Below are 24652 nucleotides of genomic sequence, written 5' to 3'. Positions count from 1 at the left end.
GCTTTGGCCTAACTTTGTGCAATCATATTGTATGCGCGACACCGATTCTGTGCGTAGTGCTTCTTGGAATAGTAGGCTGGCACCAGCAGTTACGCTGGAACGTTCGAGTCACGTATAAAAGACGACGCGCGTGACCCGCATATCATATTTTCGACGGTCGCCGACTGTTCTCGCCACTATCGTTGTGCTTGACTGTTGCTTGCTTTTTCTAGGCACAGGTTCGCCCAATGAAAAGTTACTTTCGTGATTCGCAATTTCCGCTACTGTGTTCCTCGCCGTTACTGCAACCTGACATCTGGTGGACGTGCCGGGTATCGTAACTGCACCGTGACAAGGTCAAAATGATTCAATGAGAAGTTCGAGGTTCAGTGTAGCGTGTGTGGTACGATGGGAATTACAGGATTGAAAAAGAAAGAAAGTGTTCGCAGATGTCAAAGCAAAGCATGCATCGAAGACACCAAGGCTGTTTAACGGGATTTCGTGCACCTGTAATGGGTGTACGAACTCCCTTAATACAGCTTTGGCACACCATAAGACTAGGAATGCGTGGCCTTTTATTGTCTTGCAATTTGTAATTCTCTGCGCATTTACTGTCCAGACGACCAGCGGGCATCTGCGCATCAACTCACTCGACGGACGACTGCAGCTCGCAGCAGAGAAATGTCGTGAAACGTTTCGAGGACGCAATGAGCGCGAGTGTCGCCGAGGTCTGCCGAGAAGACGCCTCTTTGCTCAAGAGTGAGTATGGAATATGTACTTCTATAGAGTCGTCGATGTCCTATATATATATATATATATATATGTATATATATATATATATATATATATATATATATATATATATATATATATATATATATATATATATTGTTAGATATGGCGCCGTTTCCTGAGGCTACTTCGAGTTCCCCAAACCACTTCGAGTCGCAGCACAGCTAATTGAGGAATGCCGAAGCAGGAAAGCACATTCCAGAGGAGCGGCCGAGCAAACAAGTTTAAGGCAACAAGTTCACGTGCCAACAAGTTCGTGCGCCGCCGGGATTAGCAGGTGGGCCTCGGACAATGGAGCATGAGCAGCCCTCCCCTTCTCCTCGTTAGAAGTACATTGCCAGTCTGCGAGGCAAGACCGCAGAGAGCCGCCAGGTGTGACACCGCGACACGGGCGCCTACCATTGGCTGAAAGTGGCGTCATCGGAGCGGACTCTCCCATTGGTCAAACATGACGTGACTTACAGTGCTCGAAGGGTTTATAAGAAGCCTTCCAGAGAGACCTGAGCATTCTGGGACATGCCCTGATTCCCTGATTCACCTCTCTCGAACTTCTTGCCGCGGGCCGCAGCGCCCGAGTTGCTGCCGGCCCGTAATGACTGTACGAATGTTACTTGACTCTCACCTCCTTGTACATAATGTAGAATAAATACTCCCAAGTTTTGGTTTTCATCCCGACGTCCGTCCCTCAACCCCTACATCTGGTTGGCAGCGGTAGGATCGCCTCCGAATGCATCAGCTGGTGGCAGCGCTACGGATCAACCTTCGTCGAGAAAGATCATAAGGAACCGGGAAGAACGAAGAAGAGAGAGCCTTCGTCGAAAGAGGTCTGAAGAAACTGGGAGTAGCGAAGAAGGAGCGAGCCTTCGACCCAGGGAGTCCGGAGGAACCGGGAACAGCGGACAAATGAACCGGATGGGAGGGTGCTGCAACCGTAAGTGAGCGCGTGGTTTTTTTCCTTATGATTCGCCAGACTCAAAGGTTGTGTGTTCAATTTTGATAGTTCTGGGAATCGGGAGTTTGTTGCATTGTGTGTTTGCACAAATTAATTAAGGAAAACAGTTTTAACCACCTGTCGGGGCAGCTGCCATGGATCTTGGAAGGTTGACGAGGTTAGACTTGTTGGTGTGCGACGATTTGGGAGTTGAGGCGGACGAACGGATGAAAACGCCAGCTATCATAAAGGCGATTAAGGATAGTGGCAATGATGAGAAAAGCATTGAGCTTGCTTGGTAGGTGATACAGGAGCCACGGGAGCGCGAGCGTCGTGTACGTGTGCGAGAGCGTCGTGAACTTAAGAGTAAGAGTAAGCATGAAGGACGCGAAAATGAACGGAAGCAGGAGCTTCAAGAATTTGCTCTTAGGTGTCAGCGTCACGAACGTGAGAATGAACGCGAACGTGAGTATCAGGAACATAAGCTTGAGCGTGAGCAAAAGTATGAGAGAGAGAAGGCAGCACTGATCAAAGAGATACAGCATTGTGATCAGTTATTGGCACAGAGACAACGGCTGTCTGAGAATTCTGTAGGTAGTACAGAGCGAAAGAATGAGGAAGCATCTAGCAGATTTTCGCCAGAAGCCGACGAAAAGAGTAGTGCCTGTGAGATTAGCTGCAGATTCATAAGTGAAGGGAAAAGGCTAGCTGCTAACGATGCCTTAGTGGCAACAGAGGCCGTTAAAGGCCGCAAGGAGAGCGACGAGGTGCTGTGCCAACAGATGACTGTGGAGACAGCTAGGCCAACTGCGAACAAATTGGCACAGTTACCGCGTGTGTGCGTCGCAGGTAATGTTAGCGAGGTTGCTAGCGAAGAAAAGGGTACTTCTGACCCGACAGAAGCGAGCAACCATGTAGAGCCAGATGTGCGTGCAGAAGTGAAGTGCGAGCTGAGCGGTGCAGTTGAGGGTAATTCTCAGGATTGCGAGCTGCGTAGCTCAAGAGAATACAACTGCATTGTTCAGGGATCGGTGCGGCTCTCCGCCAGTCTAGATAGCCTAGATAGGGATGGTTCAGTTATTAATCATTCGGACTGTGCGCGTGAGACAGCGATCGATACCGACGGGTTGTGTGCCGATGCACAGCGTGAGCTGGGCAATGTAGTAGAGGGCAGTTCGCAAGAGTGCGAGTTGTCTAACTCGAGTAAAGCCTGCTGCATTGTTCCAGAGTCGGTTGAGCTGTCCGCCAGTCGAGGCAGAGAGAGTGTTGATTTAAATGTAAATCACTCATGCTATCTTCGGCTGGTCGCTTCCATCCCCCGGAGCAGAGTCGGGCAGATCCGGCGTTCCCCGAGCTCAGAGGTAGAGGACGAGCGCGCAAGCCAAACGTGCGACTCGCTCTCGGAGGAGGCAATGGCAGATGCTAAACCACGTGACTACTACCAACGTCCGATGTTTCGCTTATCGAAAGCTCCCGGCGCTGCCGGGAAAACCGGCGGACGCGCCGGCGGGACGAGCGTTCGTCGCAGTGGCCTAGGTTGCCTTGGTTACGGTGGGCCGTCGCCAACAGCAGCAACGCGGCTCTGCGATGACGTTTCAATTTCGACGACTGCTCCGACGACAGGGCTCGGAGCGCCTCAGAGCGCTCGAAGGTGGAGGAGAGCAATCGAGAAGAACCAGCCGAACGCAGGGCGGGCACCCTCTTTCAACCAGTCGAAGACAACGCCGCTCGCGAGAGCGCTACAGAGCGCTCAGAAACGACCAGTCGAAGATGGCATCAGACTGTGCGGGTAAGAGGCCGATCCGGGCCGACGAAACGTGTACCGGCCAGCACGAGGCACGAGAAGGCGACATGAAGGCGAGTGCAAAGAGAAAGCGCCGTAAAAAGAAGCGCGGTAAAGACCGAAAGTCGGTAACTTATGTAGCGCCGCCAAAGATGGCGAGAAACCCAAAAGGGCAGGGCGCGAGGAAGAAGGTGCGGTCGTCTAGGACGATGTTGACGCATCCAGAACGTTCGAGCCACCGGTCAAAGGGGGACCGCGAGGAATGTTCAGCACGGACGCGGACAGAGGGCACGAGGCTGTTAAACTCCTCGTCGTTCCGTAGTTCTTTTCATAGCTCAGCGTGCAGTTCGAAGAAACGCAAGGTGGCAGGACGAGACCAGGTGGGGAGTAGCGACGCGGTCAATCGAGTTTGTGTTGAAAGCGGGGCGCGAGGACGCAAATTGGCAGGAGACCGTAACGTCTTGGGGGAGCTGATAGTGAGTCGGCCCTTTTGTTGTTCCTCCGTAGCCAGAGTAGCTTTGAAACGGCGACCGCCTCGGGGCCGGCTCAGAGTATGAATCAGTCGTAAGCAATCGGGAACGGGAAGCCAAGAGAGCTTTTGTAGAAGTGAAATGTTATTTTGTTTTATTTTTGAGCATCGGAAAGTTTTCGCGAATTGAGACTAGGATTTCTTTCAATATGTAAGGTTTGAGCTTTGTGTTTTCGTTTGAGAAGCTCCGTGATTTGAAAGACGCGTTTTATGTAAACCTGTAGTCTCGCGAGATGTTCATTAATAAGTATATAGGCTTTGTTTGTGTGAGTGAGTAACCTGAAGGTCAAGGTTATCGTCGAAAGGCCTATGGTAAAGCGCGTGTGTTATTTAACCTTCTTTCTTTTTAAGTGTTGAATTTTCTAAGGTTAAGTGCGTAGATTTTCAGTGAGTGCATGATTTGCACGGAGAAGCGTTCTTAGTTCCATTAGCGCGTGTCCTGTGTGGACGGAAGGAAGCAGACTTTGAGTGCGTTGCTAGTGTGTGTTGAGGGCAGCCGTATTCTGACTTCTCTGATAAGTATGCGTGGAACGAGTTATTAAAAGACGCATCATTTTAAGGGTTCTGCGGAGTGTGTAAGTCCCGCAAGTTTAATTGTTCGTTTACGTCACGTGTCCTGTAGGACTTTCAGGGAAGAAACGTGAGTACGCGTAAATGAAAAGTTTGCCTACAACGCAAGTACGCGTTCTGTTTAGTGACCACAAGGCTAGTGCGCTTGTGATTACGTACTTGTGAGGTTGACCAGATTGTTCAGTGGCACCAATACGTGCGATAAGTACGCCACTGCGATAGATTGGAAACATGCTGTTCGTGTAGTTAGGCCACTTATGTTATGTTCGGCTGTTTTCATTTGTTGTTTTCATCGTCAACGACCCTTTTGTTTTGCAACAACAATAGTACTCTGGTCTTGTCGGCAATCGAGGAGAAATGGATAGCTGTTTGGAAGGGTGGTTGGAACTGTTTGGTCAAAATTGGGGGAAATAAAAGATAAGAGTTCATTTTGACTCAGTAATAGCCTGGCGAGTCAGGGGTGAAGAGCCTGCGCTTACACGTGGGGCAGCGCTGTGTTGTTTGGTTTGTTTGACGTCTGTTCTCCAGGGCCAAGGATCCCGAAGTTCGTCAAACGAGGCTCGACCCCAGTACCCTGCAGCTTCTATCAGCGTTCCTCATGGCCAGCGAATTGAGTTCACCGGCCATTCAGAACTACCGGGGCGAGGACGAGCTGTTAGATATGGCGCCTTTTCCTGAGGCTACTTCGAGTTCCCCAAACCACTTCGAGTCGCAGCACAGCTAATTGAGGAATGCCGAAGCAGGAAAGCACATTCCAGAGGAGCGGCCGAGCAAACAAGTTTAAGGCAACAAGTTCACGTGCCAACAAGTTCGTGCGCCGCCGGGATTAGCAGGTGGGCCTCGGACAATGGAGCATGAGCAGCCCTCCCCTTCTCCTCGTTAGAAGTACATTGCCAGTCTGCGAGGCAAGACCGCAGAGAGCCGCCAGGTGTGACACCGCGACACGGGCGCCTACCATTGGCTGAAAGTGGCGTCATCGGAGCGGACTCTCCCATTGGTCAAACATGACGTGACTTACAGTGCTCGAAGGGTTTATAAGAAGCCTTCCAGAGAGACCTGAGCATTCTGGGACATGCCCTGATTCCCTGATTCAGCTCTCTCGAAGTTCTTGCCGCGGGCCGCAGCACCCAAGTTGCTGCCGGCCCGTAATGACTGTACGAATGTTACTTGACTCTCACCTCCTTGTACATAATGTAGAATAAATACTCCCAAGTTTTGGTTTTCATCCCGACGTCCGTCCCTCAACCCCTACAATATATATATATATATATATATATATATATATATATATATATATATATATATATATATATATATATATATATATATAGCTGTAAGGGAGAATACCTGCATTGTCACCGCAGTGGCTTTGCGGCTATGGTGTTGCACTGCTAAGCACAGGTCACGGGATCGAATTCCGGCCGCAACGGCCGCATATCGATCGGGGTGAAAGGCAAAAACACCCGTGTTCTCCTGCATTAGGGGCACGTTAAAGATCCCCTGGTCTTAAAAATAATCTGGAGTCCTCCACTATGGCATCCTTGCTAATCAAATTGTGGTTTTCGCACGTAAAATCTCAGAATTCAATTCCGACCAGCACTACTCATAGAAGCAGAGTGCGCTGCTCACGCAGAGAGAAGACGCCCATTCGGCAGTGCGAACCTTGCGGTGGTCCCGCCATTGCCGTTTGACTTGCTGTATATTGACTATTAGTAAAGAAGCGTGCTGCTACCAATCGCTCCATTAGCTAGATCGGTCCAACCCTGGAACTCCGCAACCGTACCTTGCCTCCAGCTTCTATCATGACCACGGACGAAGGGCAGCGGGTTGTTTCCCAGCTCCAGACTGTGGGCTGTTCTGGTATACCTCGGTAACGTGACCCTATTTTCTTCAGCATTACCGACGACCAGGACGTCGGTGATTGGCTTGTGTTATACGACCGGGTAAGCAAGCACAACTGGTACAACACAAAGAAATTCAACATTGTCGTCTTTTATTTGACTGACGGCACCAATTTATGGTTTCCTAACTACGAGACTGATCTTACCACGTGGTCAGACTTCAAAACAGGATTCGCTCAACTCTTCAGCCGTCCAGCGGTTCGCAAGTTGCCTGCCGAACGGCGCTTGCAAGGACGAGCTCAGTAACGTGCTGAAACCTGCACCCGCTATATTGAAGATGTGGTCGACCTTTGCAAGCAAGTGTTGACCCATCCATGATGGAGGCCAACAAGATCAAACACATCTTCAAATATTTTACGACGCATTCCAGATGCCTGTCGCCAAAAGCCCGCAAACGGTAGCCGACGTCTATTCAACTATGCCAAAGCTATGATGAGCTTTGGAGGCCACGTGAGTCCGCTCGCTGCACTTGCTCATCAGACGAAACAATTTCGGCGATAACAGCTGCTGGTCTTACGGGGCGCACTTTCCGTTACTTCGGGAGATAAAGTAGTTTGTACTCGAGGAAGTGACACGCGAGCTCTCCCTTCTGCCTTGTGCCCTTGATCCCGCCCCATCTGCGCTACATTCCTCAATCCGGCTCGTCATTCAAGAGCAAGTAGCCGAGATGATACCCGCAGCCCCTGCGTTATTGGTGGCTGCTCCGCTCACTTACGCCGAAGATACACTCTGGCTTCGTCCTTCGCCCGTCACGAACTCCTACGTTCCCGCACGAAGTTTTCTTGCGTTCCTCAACCGGTGCACCAGGCTACCCGTCCATTCTTCCGACCACCGCCACATTTTTAGAGCCCGTGGAGCACTGCAGCCAACCGTCCCATATGCTACTCGTGCAGTTCCCCTGGCCACATAGCGCGGTTTTCCCACCGGAGTGGTTTTCTCTCACGTGAAGACGTCCGTAGAAACACCCATGAATTTTCACCGACGCCACAGAATGCTTCATCTGGCCCGCCTGTGAACTTCTTTTCCACTCACCGAAACTTCAATCCTTTTTCGACACACCGAAACCACGTGAGCTGCTAAGCGACCAAGGACGTGTATTTCTGTGGGACGTCGTCGAAGCAATTCCAAAGGCGAATGCAACGCCTGTCCTCGTATTTATTTGCGGGCAATATGATATGTAGCCTCGGTCAGTCGACGAAATTTATTTCGAACTACTACGGCCCGTACCACGCAGTCAAGCAAACTTCACCCGTGAACTACGCGTAGAGCCGCTTGAATCATCTTCTGATCAATGACGTCGAGGGCGTAAGATTTTGCATTACCATCTAAAACGTCACTGTTACCCTGCGGTCATGTCCTGCCAGTAAGTCTCCAGGTTGACTCTTTTCCGAAGAGGAAGTGAATGTAATGAAGAAGATCGGGGAATGATTTGTAAAAGCACTTCACGCTGCTCACCCAGAAGGAAGACGATGATTCGGCAGTGCAAGCCTTGCGCTGGTTCCGCCATTGCCGGTTAACTTTCGGAGTGTTAACATTAGGCTAAAGTTCTGCGCGCGTCGAACAACTCAATACTTTGTAGACAGCAAATTAATGCCTTCCATTTTAACCCATGCGAGACACTGTCCATCATCCTTTCGAATACTGCTGGGGCATTACATTGGTCGAAGGACATAACATTGAATTCCGACAGCCCGTAGGAGTTACGAATACAGTTTTAGGGCGATCAGATGGTGCCATAGGGACCTGCCAATAACCGGACCTTAAGTCTAGTAATTTGGCTCCTTGCGAGCAGTCCAGAACATCATCGATGCCTGGCAGAGGACACACATATTTGCGCGTAACTTTATTTAATCGGCGGTAATCGACGAAGAAGAGGATCGAGCCGTCTTTTTTCTTGACAAGAACAACATACGACAACGGACTGCAGCACGGCTGAACGATGCCACGCTGAAACATCTCGTCAACTTGTTCAGAGATCACACGACGCTCACCAGGGGATACGCGGTAAGGGCGCTGTCGCAGATTCGCTTGCGAGTCGGTGTCAATTGGATGGAGAGGAGTGTGCGTTCGACCTAGTGACGTCTTCTGGCAAAGACATGAGCCACGAAACTTGTGTAGAAGTGCGAGAAGTTTCTCGCGGTGCGCCTCTGCAAGTTCATCGTTGATGGCCGAGGCAGACATACTTAAGGTGGGCGATCAGGCGTACAAGTAGAATGTGTCAGGGCACCAAGTACCAGGTTGTCAGCGTCTTCAGGGCAGAAGGTAGGGGATACATGGAATACCTGAATTGTGCCTATACACTCTCCACCGAGTAAGGTTGAGGGAACTGACAACGGATTCGTAACAAACAAGGATGTAGGCCGTTGGGCAAGTGGAAAACGCCAAATAGCAACGCGAGATTAATAATAATAATAATAATAATACTTTATTGATGACTTGAGAAACATACAGTGCAAGAATCGGGCCTGCCAAAGCCACAGTGGGCTTGAACGGCAGTGCCTGGCAGACAGCGACAGAGCCATCAGTAACTCGTTATTAAACAATAGTGAAAAAAACACACACATACACTCACATGACAGGCTTCCAATCATGCATTCATGTGTCTAAGAGCCTTTCTAAGACCATATTTTGTTTTCACATCTTGTATGCTTTGAGGAAGTAGATTAAACATTGCTGGGACATAGTAGTTACGAAGTCTTCGACCATATCTCGTCTTACAGCGGGGTGTAATGTAAGGATTCTTTGGTCTCAGGGAACGGACAGGCACATAAGGAATTTTATACTGACTTAACCAAAAATGTTTTAAGATAACAGTTTCAAGCAGCAAAGAATTGAAATCAGGTAAAGACAAAGTTTTGAACACATCAGATTTGGGGGAGACATCATAAGCAACATGCTTCAGAATGCCACGCAGGACGGAGTTGACCCGGCTTACCAAATGTTGAGAGCCATGACCACATGTAGATATCCCATACCGGATTACACTGTAGCATAAGGCATGTACTACAAGCTTTCGGACAGACAATGGCATGTAAAATTTTATGTTATACAAAACACAAGACACTGCGCGAAGTTTTTGACAAATATATGCGAAATGAGAGTTCCAGGATAAATCACTGTCAAAAAAGACACCAAGGTATTTAATTGAACAAGCGTATTGCACAGGGGCACACGAACAGGGATTGCAATGTGATGTGTGCAAATATAACGGGGAGGATAGGGTAACTTGCTTGACAGGGTTGTGGAAACAGATTAGTTGGGTTTTGGACGCATTTATATGGACTACATTATTCTGAAACCAGTCCATCACTCTTGTTGTTGCCATTTGTAAAGAAGAGATGGCGTCAGCGTAAATTCGAGCGTGTGAAACAAGGACAGTGTCATCAGCATACTGATACAATTTGACGTTCACAACATTAGATAAATCATTAAAATATAAGTTAAATAATAACGGACTTAAAATTGAACCCTGGGGGACGCCAGCTTTAATTTCAGTCAGGCTGCTACGAAATTTTCCAATAGACACAAGTTGTTGCCTATGAGATAAGAAGTTTTTCAGAAGCCGCAAAAACGCACCCCGAAAGCCTAGCAAAGAAAGTTTGGTTAGCAGTATACTATGGCAGACGCTGTCAAACGCTTTGCGGACGTCTAGAAACAGTGCACAAGCAATCTGATTGTGTTCAAACGCAGAGTTTAGTGTATCGGAAAAATCTTCAAGCAGCAACTGCGTACCCCGATTTGGCACAAAACCATACTGGCTAGGAGATAACACGCCATGATTGCTTAAAAAGCTGCTCATTGTCTTGAGCAGATGTTTTTCCAATATCTGCCCAATGCATGAAAGGATAGAAATAGGCCGGTAGTTTTCAATATTGTTGCGTGCGCCACTTTTAAAAAGAGGAATGACCAGCGCATTCTTCAGATTATCGGGAATGATACCAGTGGTAATAATATTGTTTAAAATGAGTAGTAGCACATCTTTTATTGCTTCGAAAGTTCTGCGCAGCTCTAATATTGAAACACCATCAATTCCAGGAGATTTATTTGGTTTTAGACTGGAAAGGATTGATTTGAGGTCATGTTCCGAAAACATGGGAAGAAGGGCGGATTCTGAAATACTAGTTTGCAATGTGCAAGTATCTGGATGAGGTCTCGCTACACCAGACACTTTTGAAAAAAATGAGTTAAAATCATTAGCGGTGGCAGTACCATTTGAAGAAAAATGAGACATCAGATCAACATGGCGATTAGCATTTACATCACCACCTCTAAGATTGTTAATTAGGGACCATGTTTTTCTGCTGTCACAACGAGCGTCCGTGAAATTCGCTCGTAAGTTATTGCGTTTTGCTAGACGTATCATAGCATTGACCTTATTTCGAAGCTCTTTGTACCGAAGCCGCAAAGCAGTACAATTAGGACTTCTCTTTGTTTGAACCCATAACAAGTTTTTTATTTGTATTGCCGTGAGTATTTCTGTAGACATCCATTTTTGGTCCAATTTACGTTGTTTGATTTTACAGACCCGTGTAGCTGCAAGCCGGAAATCGGTGAATAGTGCTACAAAGTTGTCATAGGCGTCGCCAGGAGGAACAGTCATCAAAAAGTTATGCCAGTCGTGATTCATTACAAATTTTTCGAAAGCCAAGGGGTCAACAAATGATATTTGTTTGACTTCGTTTGGAGCGACCAAGTTGGTAGCGTCATCTGTTAGAGAGCAGCAGACCATGTAATGATCAGCAAGTTTCGTTGTAATAACGGCAGATTTGACACTTAAGTTATGTGCACGTATATTTATGTGATCTATGCAAGATGTGACAAGATGACCAGCAAGGAATTCTTCGCGTGTAGGTTCACAGATCGTGTTCTGCAAGCCCCATTTGGAAATGACGTCCAAATAATTGCCAACTGTCGTTGCTGAAGGGCGTAACGTATCAATGTTGACATCCCCAATTATGCAAACATGGTCAATTGACGACATCGAGGCCAGGGCAGTATCAAGTTCATCCAGGAATATACGACCGTTGCAACACGGTGGGCGATAAACCGCAAGCAGAATTAGTGACAAGGAAGGTGCGCAAAGACGCACTGCCACAATTTCAGCTTGGGAAAACGAGAAAGTCAGCTCAGTTGTTGCCCATGTGTCACGGATGAAAACTGCCACGCCTCCTCCCCTTTTAATTGGCCTAGTGTATGAAAAAACTTGATATCCAATAATCTGATACTGATTGATGCAGGCGGATGGTATGTTAATCTCGGTAAGCACGATCGCATCGAAATAGGAGTTGAAAGGAGTAATTAAGGCCTGAAAATGGTACCAATGTTTTCTAATACTACGAATGTTAACGTTAACAGCACAGAAGGCGCAACCATTAGGATTTGGGAAGAAACTAAGAACCTCGTTTAGATTAGTACATGTCTTGAAGGCAACGTTGTTCATGCTCATGCAATATTCTCGAGATCAGATGCCTTATTGATATGCAGAATAGGTGCATCTTCATCCCTCTTAGCCAGTATCCTGCCGTTTTTGGTCCAAACGAATTTAAATTTTGATTCTTTGCCTTTCTGCCTTGCCAGCCGATACAGTTCCCGTTGAGCACGCGAAAGATTATCGTTGAAGTAAAGCCGTGGAAAGGTACTGTCTTGAGCAAGGTCACGTAGGATTCCTCGTGCAGCGAGCCATTGCTGTTTGCCCGAAACAGTGTGCATTTGCACAAGGACTACAGGAATGGTATTGCTGCGCGCGGGAAGTCTGTGCACAGCAGAAACATCGGTCAGTTTGAATTCGGAAATGCTTAGCTTCGCCGCCAGTCCTGACAAGAAGGAAGGCAAATCCTCGTTGGGGTTATATTGCAGGCCATGAATCTCGAAATTGCAGCGTCGGCTGTACTGCTCTAATTCGCTAAGTTCAGAGCCAACCTTCTCAAGCAACTCAGCCTGGGCAGCAATCTTAGAGGAGAGTGTATCTACTTGCGTGCCAAGCTCGCCGACTGCTATCTGGTTCGCAGTTACTGTCGATGACACCGATTCATATTTAACAGCAAGGGAATCGAGCGACCCCTGTATCTGTAGAACAGTTTCTGCAGTTTTTTCGCCGATAGCTTTGAAGGTCAGTAGTTCTTCCACTCGACTAGCCAGCATTTCAACAGTAGTCGTCAGCCGGTCCAGTTTATCGTTTACAGTCAAAAGTTGCTGTTCAAGTACTCCATCATCCGATTTATTACCCATTGAAGGCTGCTTGACGGTTTGCGTCTTGCATGCCGGGCATTCCAAAGACCCACGTTTTGCTGCCGACATTTTCGAAAAAGTTGATTCAGCGACCGCCGAGCAGTTTTTACCCAGGTGGAAAGCTTCATTACAAACAGAGCAGGTCAGAAACTTATCGTCTCGCGACAATGGCTCAGCACAAGTGGTACAATCAGGCATTGTGGTGCAGTCGGCGGCAGAGAACAACTCAGCAAAAGAACGCGGGCAGGTGGTCGTTTCAACTCACCTGTCGACAGCAAAATAACAGATCAGTACATGGTACAGCCTTGCCGCCGACTGCGACGGGACTCAGCGAGAGCAGTCCTTTTGTAGACGGTTGTCAGACTTGATTGGGCTGCCGAGACCAGGTGACCAAGGCGATGGGAGCGACGTAGGGCGACAGGGAATGAAGCCGATGCTGGTCCTTTGGTATCCTGATGCAAAAATCGGTGATCCAGGCAGCCAGCACGCGTCGATGCGTGTTGCCTGATAGCCGGATCGGTAGCTTTGAGTGCGTGCGCAACCGGACAGCCTGTCGACAGCAAAATAACAGATCAGTACATGGTACAGCCTTGCCGCCGACTGCTGCAGTATTGAACAGTTTCGGAGGGTGAAAAGTGAATATGAGATCACCAACACCGACACAGGATACGGGGACAAGGGCGGTATGTTCGTATCGTCGGCGACAAAACAACTTTTCCAACGTAATTTCAGAAGACGCGAAACACAATGCAGAGAACGCTGCCTCGACACTCGCACAGTACTAACAGCACGATGGAGAAAAAAGAATGCCGACCGAGGATGACATCATGCGAACAGGGCGGTAGCACAAGAAACTCAATCGGTTACACAATATCTTGAATGACGACGTGAGCTGTGCAGGCGGCTGACGACTAAATATGGTGTGCGCTGGCGGTACAGAGGGACGATCCCTTTGACATCGTGGTTGACATCGTGGTAACCATCCTAAGCAAGCGGCAAACTTTTGTATGTACCAATGAAGTGGCAGCACCAGAGTTTACAAGTGCAAGGGTACGAAAGCCATCCACAATAACTTCGATGAGGTTTGCTGGAGAAATTTGAGGACTTTAATTTTTCGACGACGATGCACCTCGTGCCTCGGGAACTGCGGCATTTAGTTTTCCGCGTCAGTAGGGCAGGGTTGACGGTGCATAGCTGACAGAGAGCGACGTCGGGGTGATGGGGATCGGCGGCTAGCTGGGCAGCTAGGCAGGCATTCGGGCAAAGAGGATTGTTGTAGTCACGCTGTGCCGTTAAAGCGTCCAGGATCGTACGCAGACAGGCGCAAGGCATCAGCGTGAAAAGGAAGGCGACGGCGACAGAAACGTGCCACATCTCCTGCATAGCCACAAGAATAACATATATGGCGATTGTCTGCAATGCAACATGGATTAGAAAACGTGGGAACTGTTCGGCTTAACCGAACTACTGGTGGTGGCCGAAGGGGTGCCGACGTGGAAGAATAGGTCGGTTGATGGTGCGACCCGGCAGCGACCACTTGCGCGTACGCCAAAAGCACAGACTCCAGCAGTGGCGAACGAGCAAAAGGCAAAGCGTCAGGGATCTCTTCCTGTAACACTTGTGGAATGACTGGGGCCAGTTGTTGCGCCAGTGCTGACTCGGGCGTGCCCGATAAAACGCAGAGCTGCCGGGCAACCTCCTCACGCACGAACTGCTTGATCTGAACCAGCAGTGCATTCTGGACACCCAGAGTCAAGGCCGCGATCGAGTGGTTCTGTTCCAGAGGGCACCAAGTTTGAGCGCGTTGCTCGGGTAATTCGTGGAAACTTTGGCGCAAGCTGACATCTGCGATGATTTGTGGGTCTTTGGCCAATGGCATTTCAAATGCGTAATCGGCTATTCCTTTGAGGATGTGCTTGATCTTATCCGACTCGTACATCGGCGGGCTTGTACACTTACACAAGTCGACGACGTCTTCAATATAACTGGTGAAGTTCTCACCGGGTTGTTGAGCGCGTTCACGAAGTCGCTGTTCTGCGCGGAACTTGCATGCCGCGGTGCGGCCGAAGATTTTCGAAAAAAATTATCTTGAACTACGCCCAGTTATTAATCTCTGCTTCGTGATTTCGGAACCAGAGACTGGTGACGCCGGTCAAGTAAAAATTACATTAGTCAGCCTAGTCGCATTGTCACATCTGTTGATTGTGCTCACCTTCTGGTAAGTTGCCAACAAGTCCTCGATGTCTTGGTCCTGAGTCCCGCTGAATATCGGTGGGTGACTTTGAGGCAGCACACCGGAACAGACGGTGGCTTGAATCTGGGAGCCCTCTATGGTGGTTTCTTCCGGCATCGCTAAGGCCGCAGGCAGGTTACGGCTTCGTAGTTCCAGGTTGGGTGACTGGTATACCACACAGGACCTCCACCAAACAGTCTATATGCGGTCGCAAAGACTCATCGACTTCACGAGGTAGGAACAATGCAGTAAGCAAGAAAGCAGAACGAGTAATATTGTGCATGATCGATTTATTCCAGGTGCTTTAACGCCGAAAGCAATTCTCCGGCTGTAGGGGACACCGTAGTCGAGGGTCGCGGACTAATTTCCACTAGTAAGGGCTCTGTAACGTGCACCTAAATCTAAGCACGTGAGCGATTATGCATTTCGCCCTCATCGAACGCTGCCCGACTACTGCTGATTAAACCCACACTGCCCGAACATTATTCAGCATCAAGGAAAATTAGGACTTGATCACCTTTGTTTCTGCCTATTGAAAGCACAGTTGCGCGCGCGCGCACGCACGCACGCACGCGCACACACACACACACACACACACACACACACACACACACACACACACACACACACACACACACACACAACCCCCCCCCCCCCACACACAAAATAAAGACAATAAAACGCTGTTTTAGTTTAAAATAAGTAGTATTTAATAGCAGCAATCGGTTCGCTGATTTAACCAATGCGAGAGCAGGCTTCTAACTGGCAAACCACCCTGGAAGCTTTATTTTTCTTTTTTTTCCCTCTCACTGGAGAATTGAGCTAACTGAATTGAACAGAATCCGCAAGTTGAAGTTGACTTCGCCATGTTAAAAACACTAGTAAGGTCCTTGCGTTAACTTTCTCGTGCTTAAGCCAACATTTTGAGGTATTAAACTCACCGTATCGAAAATAATATGCTGAGACTAGCACCTGCCACCGTGTACATCGCACTGGTGGAAACAGGGGATGGAGCGTAGTGCTCTGCTCAAGCACTGTTTTCTGCCGAATGCGCACAGCCGGTACTCGCAGCCGCCTGTCGCCGTATTATGCATATTTTTTTTAGTATCCTAGTAGAACGACAGCGCCTGCGCATGGCGCAAGTGACACTGCATAACGCAGAGTCGAGAGCTAGCCGTGAATTAGAAGACGTAAAATTTGACTGGGCGTAAAGAAATATTAGCATTGTTAAGTTAGCATGTCACTGTGCACGAGCTGCTGTGCTCTAGCAGCTCAGTTGGCTCTGCCGTGTCGCTGCTTCGAAACGTGGCGTTTGTGTACTAGTTGGTTGCGGAGCTCCTACCGCTGCACTTGCCTCGTCACGCAGTGTTGTGTATCTTCGCAAATTCTCATTGACGTATGCGTATGGACGTATGTATGTGCTGTAGACTAAAAGCACAATACCTATGATGTTATACACTCGATTACTGTTAATTTAACGCCTTTGGGAGCGCAGGAACTGGTCGAATTATTCTAAAGGTCGAATTGACAAATGGCGCAAAGTAGTACGCAACGTCCGCAATGTCTGCCAATGTCTGTGATGCCTTCTCGTTTCTTGCACATGATGCCCAACTCATGAGCCAGCATGAGGCAAACCCCACCGGCATCTTTTCACATACTGCTTCAGCGTGACACGATACGAAACAAGCGGGACGGAAAGGCTTCACGGGTGGAATGAGTGTCGGTCACTAAAAGATAGAACTAAATTTAAATACTTAAAGCATATTATCGTTCACAGAAAGGAAGCAGCAGCAGCAGCGTTTTCTCAATTGCTTGTGTTGTCAAACATTTATGAAGTGCTGCGCTTATCTGGAGGCGCCGGCGGGGAGCGAATTAATCGAAGCGGCGCGCTTTAGAGTAAGAAGTAAACGACTTTTTATTCCGTAGCAACGTATGGTATTCCGCCGGAAGTTTCCAGCGTGTTAGAATTAAGCAAAGGGGCGAATTAACCGAAGCGGTATTAACGGAGTTCGACTGCATAACTCAGATCAAATATCAGAAACCACTGCAGTGGTGTCCGGAATCCTGACCTACGTGTAGAAGTACAATTCGTTCGTTCTGCAAGCTTAGCTTAATTGTATTCGCCATCTTTGTCGACTTAATCGGACACACACGAACGCGCTGGCCATACGGCCGAAACGATACTTACGAACTTCGACGATTACAGATTACTTCTTCGGCAGGCGTGTCCGACTGATAACACTATGTTATCCGAGAAAAAAGAAAACGTTAGTCACTTGCTGGTGTGTTGTGCTTTACAGACATGTCCAGAACACTCCACTGCTTCGACTTGCTCAAACTGAACGACTGCTTAAATCCTAACGGCATGTTCAGTGCAGTCGCCATCTTTTCCACAAGACACACGCCCGAAATGTGCAGGTAAGTTTTAAATCACCCTTAGATGCCATTCGACTTTCTTAGTGAGGAAGAAAAATATATTTGTTCCCCCATATTTGAAGCTGATAATGACTGGTTCACTGCATGAAAGTGCCGAAATATATTTAAAGCGGCTGCGAATGGCAAACGTCATGATAATGTGCTTGCCACTTCTTCAAGCGCGGATTGGACAGATACTTGCGAGGTTACAGTGTGCAGAGTATTACTGCCAATAAATTTCGAAACTTCACGGACATCGACAGAAATCCGCGTGTTTACTCATAGCTTGGCTGTAGCTTGAACTGGTTGGTGCTGTGCGCTCGTCAGACTGTCTGTTTCTTCTGGTCATTTGCCTTTTCTTCGGCCTAATTACCTAGCGACAGTCAAAGCCCATACTTTAAAATTTTTGGGTGAACAGGAGTTTGTGCACTTTGGGTTCTCTGTCAAACTACACGTTAAGAGAGAAACAGCTAAAAGAGGACACGTATATAGGGATAAGGAATGAGCGCCCGGTTTTCTATTCTGCACCAGGGGTGAGAAAAAAAAAGAAATGTGGGGGATGGTGAATATTCGACACTTTCGAATCGAACGAATCATGTATTACCCCGTTTGATTTGGCCTTCAAATCGAATAGACCGTATTCGTGAACAAGATTATCTTTCGAATATTTGAAATCGTCAAATCCGCGCGATAAAAGATAATATTAAACAAAAATGTGATAAATTGCACCCGGACTCTGCCATGGCAAGATTGGGAAGTCCCATGTTTCCCATTGGAAACACGGGGAGTTACGTAGTAGAGCATGCTACGTCGCTGAACGAGTCAGACTATTCCCGCAAAACCGCGTTCAGTCGCATTCATCGAGCAGTCCTTAGTGTGCGAACGAACTGCCCATTTGTGGCCAATGCTGCATAGGCACCGGATTTTAGTAAACAGCTTCATAATGTGCATTGCCATGACAGAAGCTGATAACGTTGGGAATGTACTAGTATGTGAACATCCACCTACTTTATTAGTGGCAGTGCCTGTTCATTCTTCGAAAACGATTCTAAAAGTACTCGATTCGATTCACTTCTGGCACTATTTGTTTCGCTCTGGATTCGGTTTTGCAGAGAACGATTCGCATACCAGTAGAAGAGGCATACACAGAGCGGGAAAGAGTGAGACAATCAGCACTACGCTCACGGAAGTGAATGCGCATCAGGGACAGATACGGTGATTCAGGCCACTGGTGCAATAGATGTAGCAGCGCGAAAATTGTCTGTTTGTTTGTTTGTTTGTCTGTTTGTTTGTTTACTGCTATTTTTTTTCCGCCGTTGGCGTAATTGAGCACAATACCACAATCTGCACCTTTAATACCCTTTGCAGTGCATCCGATTTGATACGGTGTGAAGGGAGATTGTACTTCATATCAATGACAGGTACAGAATCTTTAGCTATATCGCGCGAGCGTGGACAGTTGTCCGCGCCTTGCGATAACGATAATCTGCCAAACCTGCAGTAGTACGCGCACGCGCACGAAGCACTTTTCAGTGGAAGTTGCCTTTGCTGTGCTGTTCCTTTCAAGACACCATGGTGTCTCAGCACGTCTCCTAAAGAAAAAAAAAGGAAAGGAAAGCCGTGTAAATAAAAACATGTGCGCGACTAAGATGCTGGATCTACAGATGGATGTTTTTTTTTTCCTTTCTTACTTCTGCAGTCTGCGGATGCGCCAGGAAATTAGAAAAAAAAAGAAAAAAAAAGGAGCGTCATCTGCAGGGACGAGGCACGCACAAGGTGTTTCGTCCTGAAGAGAACAGCCTAGGAAACGACTCTCCACTCGAGAGTGCTTTGTGCACCTGCGCGTACTGCTACTGCCCGTCTCGCAGGTTATCGGCGTGTGGTCGGCGCTCGCGCGATGTCGTTAAATATGGGAAGGCTGTCACAGGTAGTCGGTTATCACCCGGCATTCACCAGTCACACGTTATCTCCAGATCGTTCCAATACTGAAAGAATGCGTGTCTGTAAACACCGCTGCAACCGTAGGCAGTACCGCAATGCTGAATAATAGTGGTTCACTGGTTCCGAGGGAGTCGCTGAATCAACCTGCTGAACCAGCCCGAAGCGGCGCTCACTCAACTCGCCCTGATATGTGTGCATGTGTCTAAGAGACAAAGTTTGACCCAACAAGCCGAGTTGACTTAGTTGTCCTACATTTGTCGAACTGATAATAAACTTCAAAAAGACAGACAGGTTGGCTAGTTGGTACGGCATTTACACAGTAGCACAGAAGCCGATGGACGACAAAAGAAACAGACGAGACACAGCGCTGTGTCCCGTCTGTTTCTTTCGCTTTACATGTGCTTCTTGCTTCTGCGCTAGTCTGTAAATAAATTATATCGAAACCCCCGAATACTTCTAAATCTTCATTTTGGTGGCGTCGCAGTTCTTCTTCAACGTATACGGTCACTCGCTGCAGTATTTGGGCTGACGATCACTGATTTCGCTATAGGCATTTAAATTTTTTACACATAAATTATTAGCGTTTCCGTAGGCGACGACGCTCTGGGCAATGTATCGCTTCATAGGCTTTTAAAGTTACATTGGTTTTTGTTGCAACGCCTTCTATTTTCTTGCAACCGTTTACTCAAATATTGTTTAGCATATGCGCTGCGGCAGTTATGTGATACTGCATTTGCTGAAGTTGCCTGACCCGAGCGACAACTTGTAGACGCGATGGGATGTCCCGTAAATACTCGCTGTTCGTGTTCGGATATTCTTTATTTACTTTATTATTCATTCAATTAGTTATTGTCATATAATACTTTCAACCAGTGGTGCTGGAATAGCGAAAATCATGAATTAAATTGAATGCAAATATTTTAGAAGACAGACTTTGAAATATGAAATAGAACATCGAATATTCCGAATTTACAAACCCATGGAAATATAAATGTTGCACGAAGTCCTTCTGAAAAGGAAGGCTCGCCTTGTTATATGACAATGACAATTCAGTTAATATGACAATTCAGTTTACAAATGAATGCCAGGTCAAGTCAGAAGTCTGTACATAAATAACAAGTGATATTTGATTGCATCTGATGCATGGTGACAATGGCAGCAATGTCACAAAGGAACAGCTTGTCATCGTGTGCATACAGTAGAGTGTTTTGTTGGTTGCATGAGAGAAGTGGTGCTCCTTTAACATCGCACGTTGTTTCAAAAAATAAACGAAACTTAGTACAATCGGCGAAATAATAAACTGTATTGCTCAAATCGAGACAACAAATTCGTCGGCTGCATAAGACGAGTCTTGCTTTTTGGACAACTGCAATCCCTTGTGCACAAGTGATCTCCTTCATGCATTCGCTAAGGAATTGGTGCGTATGGGCAACAGCCGGGGGTTTTTTGCAGCATAAATATTTGGGAGAGCCTCGTCTCCATGTGCGTCGACCTTTTCTGCCTGTAGACTCGGCGAGTGTTGTTCTCCCTTATAGTATTCGAAGTTAACGAATATTCGACAACTTCGAATAGCTAATTTCGAATAAATAAAATGGTAGGGAAGGCGAAGCATTGAATGCTATTTGATGGTCTAGCCTTGCACCCAAATTCCGCGAACAGTGTTCTAGCTATAAGCGGGTGCTACGTGCGCGCACGAACAAGCCTGCAAGGAAGATGCTGCTGGGCAGAAGGAACAGTACGCTCGAAAATTGCTGGCAGCAACTGCAAGGCTAATCCCACCAGTAGCCTACAACCACTCAACTCAACTCAACTCATATCAGTACGCTGGCAGTCATGCGACCAAGGTCGGGTGAGATGGCCTTCGCTGCAGGAATCGGGAGGCGACGGCGAAGGCGTACATCGAGATGATAAAAACGAGAAAAAAATGCATTTGCATGATTTGTACAAGGTAGTGACTCGATCGGAGTCTTGAGCGATTCCGCCCAGGAAGGCTCTAAATATGCTCCCGCGTACAGCCTAGACAATCAGGTTCACTGACAAGGAAAGCAGAAGAGCTGCTACCGAAACGGTCGTACACCTCTCGTGATTCTTTCGTTGTCGGAGTCATCCCAGAGAGAAGCTGTTGGGGGCGCCCATGGAAGTGTCAGTCTCTGAGTCTTCACCGCAGACCTTTGGTCTTCTTGTCGAGCTGTGGCGTAAATGGCCTCCTCCCTTTCGAGGCTTGCTCTGTTGCCCAGGTGAGCGCAGGGAGTGGGAAAGGCCGCAGCGGCGGCATATTCTCGCAGAAGAGGAGATAGGCCTGGAATCCAGCATCGCAAGTACGGGTGACGTTCCAGCTCGACAAAGGAAAACGAGGTGGAACGTCACCCGTACTTACGGCGCTGAATTCCGGGCCTATCGTAGCAGCAGCTACAACGCTTCTGACAACGCTGACTTGGTGGGCGCCGCCAGCGGCATGGCAGGCACCGCACCTCGATGACGCACGAGATGAGACCAGCGACAAACCGTCGGCGTTAGCCAGCCCCCACTGGGCGCTCAGACCAAAGCATACACAGAAAAGCTCAGCAGAAGCTGTAAAAGTGGAAGGTTGTGATTGTTAGGGACTAATCACCATACGGCGCAGCGAGGGCACTCTTGTGTCCCGCCGCTTTGTCCCGGTTAGCGCTCTGCTTCATCCACATGGCATGATGAACAGCAGGAACGTTATTGTGCTTTTAGTGCGCTTGTACAAAATGATCGTGCCAGCAGGGGAAGGGAGTGCGCTGCTTCTGCTCTGCCGCCGAAGTGATTGAGTGCAGCGTTGCTGGTGCGTCTACAAGCCTCCGTCGTTTTTGCAGCCAAACATCTCCGTATTTCTGCAGGGCGCATGCGCCGTCACCGGGACAGCACGACAACGGCGGCGGCGTTGGCACCCAAGGCGTGAATACGGCTTGAGTATCCACATGGCTGTTGGTGCAAATAATATGAATCGAATAGCCCAGGCTATATTCGATTCGCATTCGAAATTTCGGATATCTGCACACTTCTACTGGGAACAGATATATAGCCGGCCTACTACAACGTTAGTTTGTTGATTAAATAAAAGTTTTCTGCGACAACAAATAAACCTAGGAGAAACAAAGCAAGTAAGCAGTTGGCAAAGGCCTCGCGAAGCAGTCATTTGCATATAGTGAGAGCGAAAAAAGAAATTTAACTGCACTTTCTGCATGCCGAGTAACGAAGGCTTCCGCGGTAAACGAGCAGCGATTTCCCTTTGCAACTCCTCCCCTGCCCCCTTATATTTAGCGCATGATAACAAACCGAACGTGGCTGTGCTTGACTTGCTAGACTGTTTCCTTTCACTGCTATCCTCTCTCTTTGCCAAGCGCAACAGACTTCCGGGCGTTTGATCGGCGTTTGCCGCTGTCGCAGGGTCATCGAGAACAAGGTCACTCACTGCTTGGACAGGGCACTGCCGAGCCCGGATGAGTGCGGAGAACATCCCGACGTCGATGGAGTGCGCAATTTGTTCCGTCTGTTCCTTGCCAACGTGGACTGCTCCAAGCAGAGCAGGAGCGACACCGCCCGACCACTGCCAGGCTCCAGATTGTTCGTGTTCGTGGCAGCAGCAGTTGTGCTACTGCGGCGTCTCTGATACGATGACAGAACTAGATGGAGCATTTGAGAACGAGAACGGGTTACTTGGAAAACTTGTCAGAGTTAGGTTCGTGATCGAAGAGCAGCAAGAAGAGCGACGTGTGGCTAGAAAAAAATATGTGGTTGAATCAATAAATTTGGAACACGAGCGCTAGCTATACCACCTGAGAGTTTAGTGGATAAGGAATGTGTTGATAAGAATAGAGAAGGCTAAAGGATTACCAAAAACCTATTTTCAATGGTCAGAGCCCACGCTAAACCTCGGAGCATTGCATCTGAAGGACATAAGGTGACCGAAGCGTGAGCCAGCTTTTAGCGGCTGTAGAAAACCCTGAGCTTGTTTTCTCGAATCTGTGCGCCCCATCGTCTTTTATGTGATAACTTTTGTATAGCCATTCGCTTAGTTAGCTTCTTTGCGTGTTTTAGCAGTCTTTTATATGACGATCATACGTACGTGTGCACACGCTATGTTTGATTATCGCCTCGTCTTCTATGTACCTATAAATGAATTTATTGTCTAACAAGGAGCGCGGCAACGTAAAGCTATTCCTTTCTGATTTGATTTTATGTTCCTGACGTGAGGTTTACGTAACCGTGGACGTAAATGTGCGCGTTGGGGGGGGGGATGCGCCATTTTTGGAACAGCCCAATCAAACACTCGCATGGTTTACAGGAGGCCTATTTTGTTTGTCCTTAAAGCGAATAGAATTGCCTACCATGACAAAGTATTTTTTTATCTAACCAAGTGACGAATAACGAGGAGCGCGGAGAGGTGTCGATGCATGGGGCGGATCTAGAGGACCAAAGGTAGGTCACCAGCAAAAGAAGCTTGCATCGGCTTCTCCGGGTGGTCCGAGTGGCGTTGACATGACGCCGGCGTCACTGACGTGAGGCAGGAGTGAGGAGAGTGGTCCGCTGGCTTGTCCGATTTGTCTGCTAGAGCGGCGTCTCAACGATCACGGCGGTGCGCAACCGGGCATTATAAATGGTGCCAAGATGGATGCTCCCCGATGAAAATTTGGTTGTCCAGCGCCCAGGTGCCGAAAAGGTTGAAAACAATGTGCTGACAAGAGGGCCGCGAAATAGCAGCAACGACTACACCGGATGCGAGAGTTCAGCGCTCAGCACCGCGAAGCGAATCGTCAAAAATCATCTTCGACTCTTTCTTCTAGCAAGTACGTCAAGAAGCACTTCGCTAATGACTCGGAGCGGTGTCTGCAATCAGCTGTGGTTCCAGTCTGACAGTCAGTGCTGATAACCTAGTAAGAAATAAACGGACATAATTGATTGCTCTACGAATACCTTTGTATTTATTCGTACAAAACATTGCGCAGCACGTCCATGCATGTTCGATCAAAAAAGCATTACAGCCGCAAGAACGACGTCTTCAGAAGCTCGCTAGTACTTCCACTGCATTTCAGTGATCCACGAAGCAGTAAGCGGGATAAGAAAGCTATTCGATCCGATAGATAATCATCTTCGATCATTCCTACATTTATCTTTTTTTCTTAGTGGGGCCGCGTGCTGAGTTCATTTTAGACAGAAAGGCCTACTAATTGAAAAATTGCGTACTACTGACAGCTAAATTTTTATAACATTTAAACACAAAGGGGTTAGAATGTATTTCGAAATAAACGCAAATATTCCGATTCATGAAGTCGTAGCGACATATGCGTTGATTCCGCAGCCAATCTATGTCGTTCAGCGCTCGCAA

The 24652-nt window shown here is 47.9% G+C and overlaps 1 protein-coding gene across 3 annotated transcripts in view; it reads left to right on the top strand.

The window, feature by feature from the left end:
- The window catches only part of LOC139054844 (uncharacterized), a 94615-nt gene extending 70378 nt beyond the window's left edge, over positions 1 to 24237 (top strand). For all 3 annotated transcript variants that reach the window (XM_070532500.1, XM_070532501.1, XM_070532502.1), the window contains exons 7-9: positions 599 to 738; positions 17247 to 17364; positions 22714 to 24237. In XM_070532500.1, coding sequence (XP_070388601.1) covers positions 599 to 738; positions 17247 to 17364; positions 22714 to 22936 — 481 coding nt within the window. In that variant the 3' untranslated portion in view covers positions 22937 to 24237. The remainder of the gene's footprint in view (positions 1 to 598; positions 739 to 17246; positions 17365 to 22713) is intronic.
- The last annotated feature ends 415 nt before the right edge of the window (positions 24238 to 24652 follow it).

Source organism: Dermacentor albipictus, chromosome 1 (genome assembly GCF_038994185.2).
Source record: "Dermacentor albipictus isolate Rhodes 1998 colony chromosome 1, USDA_Dalb.pri_finalv2, whole genome shotgun sequence".
NCBI lineage: Eukaryota > Metazoa > Arthropoda > Arachnida > Ixodida > Ixodidae > Dermacentor > Dermacentor albipictus.
The sequence above is the reverse complement of the archived record's forward strand: the minus strand, read 5'-3'. Positions and strand labels throughout refer to the sequence as shown.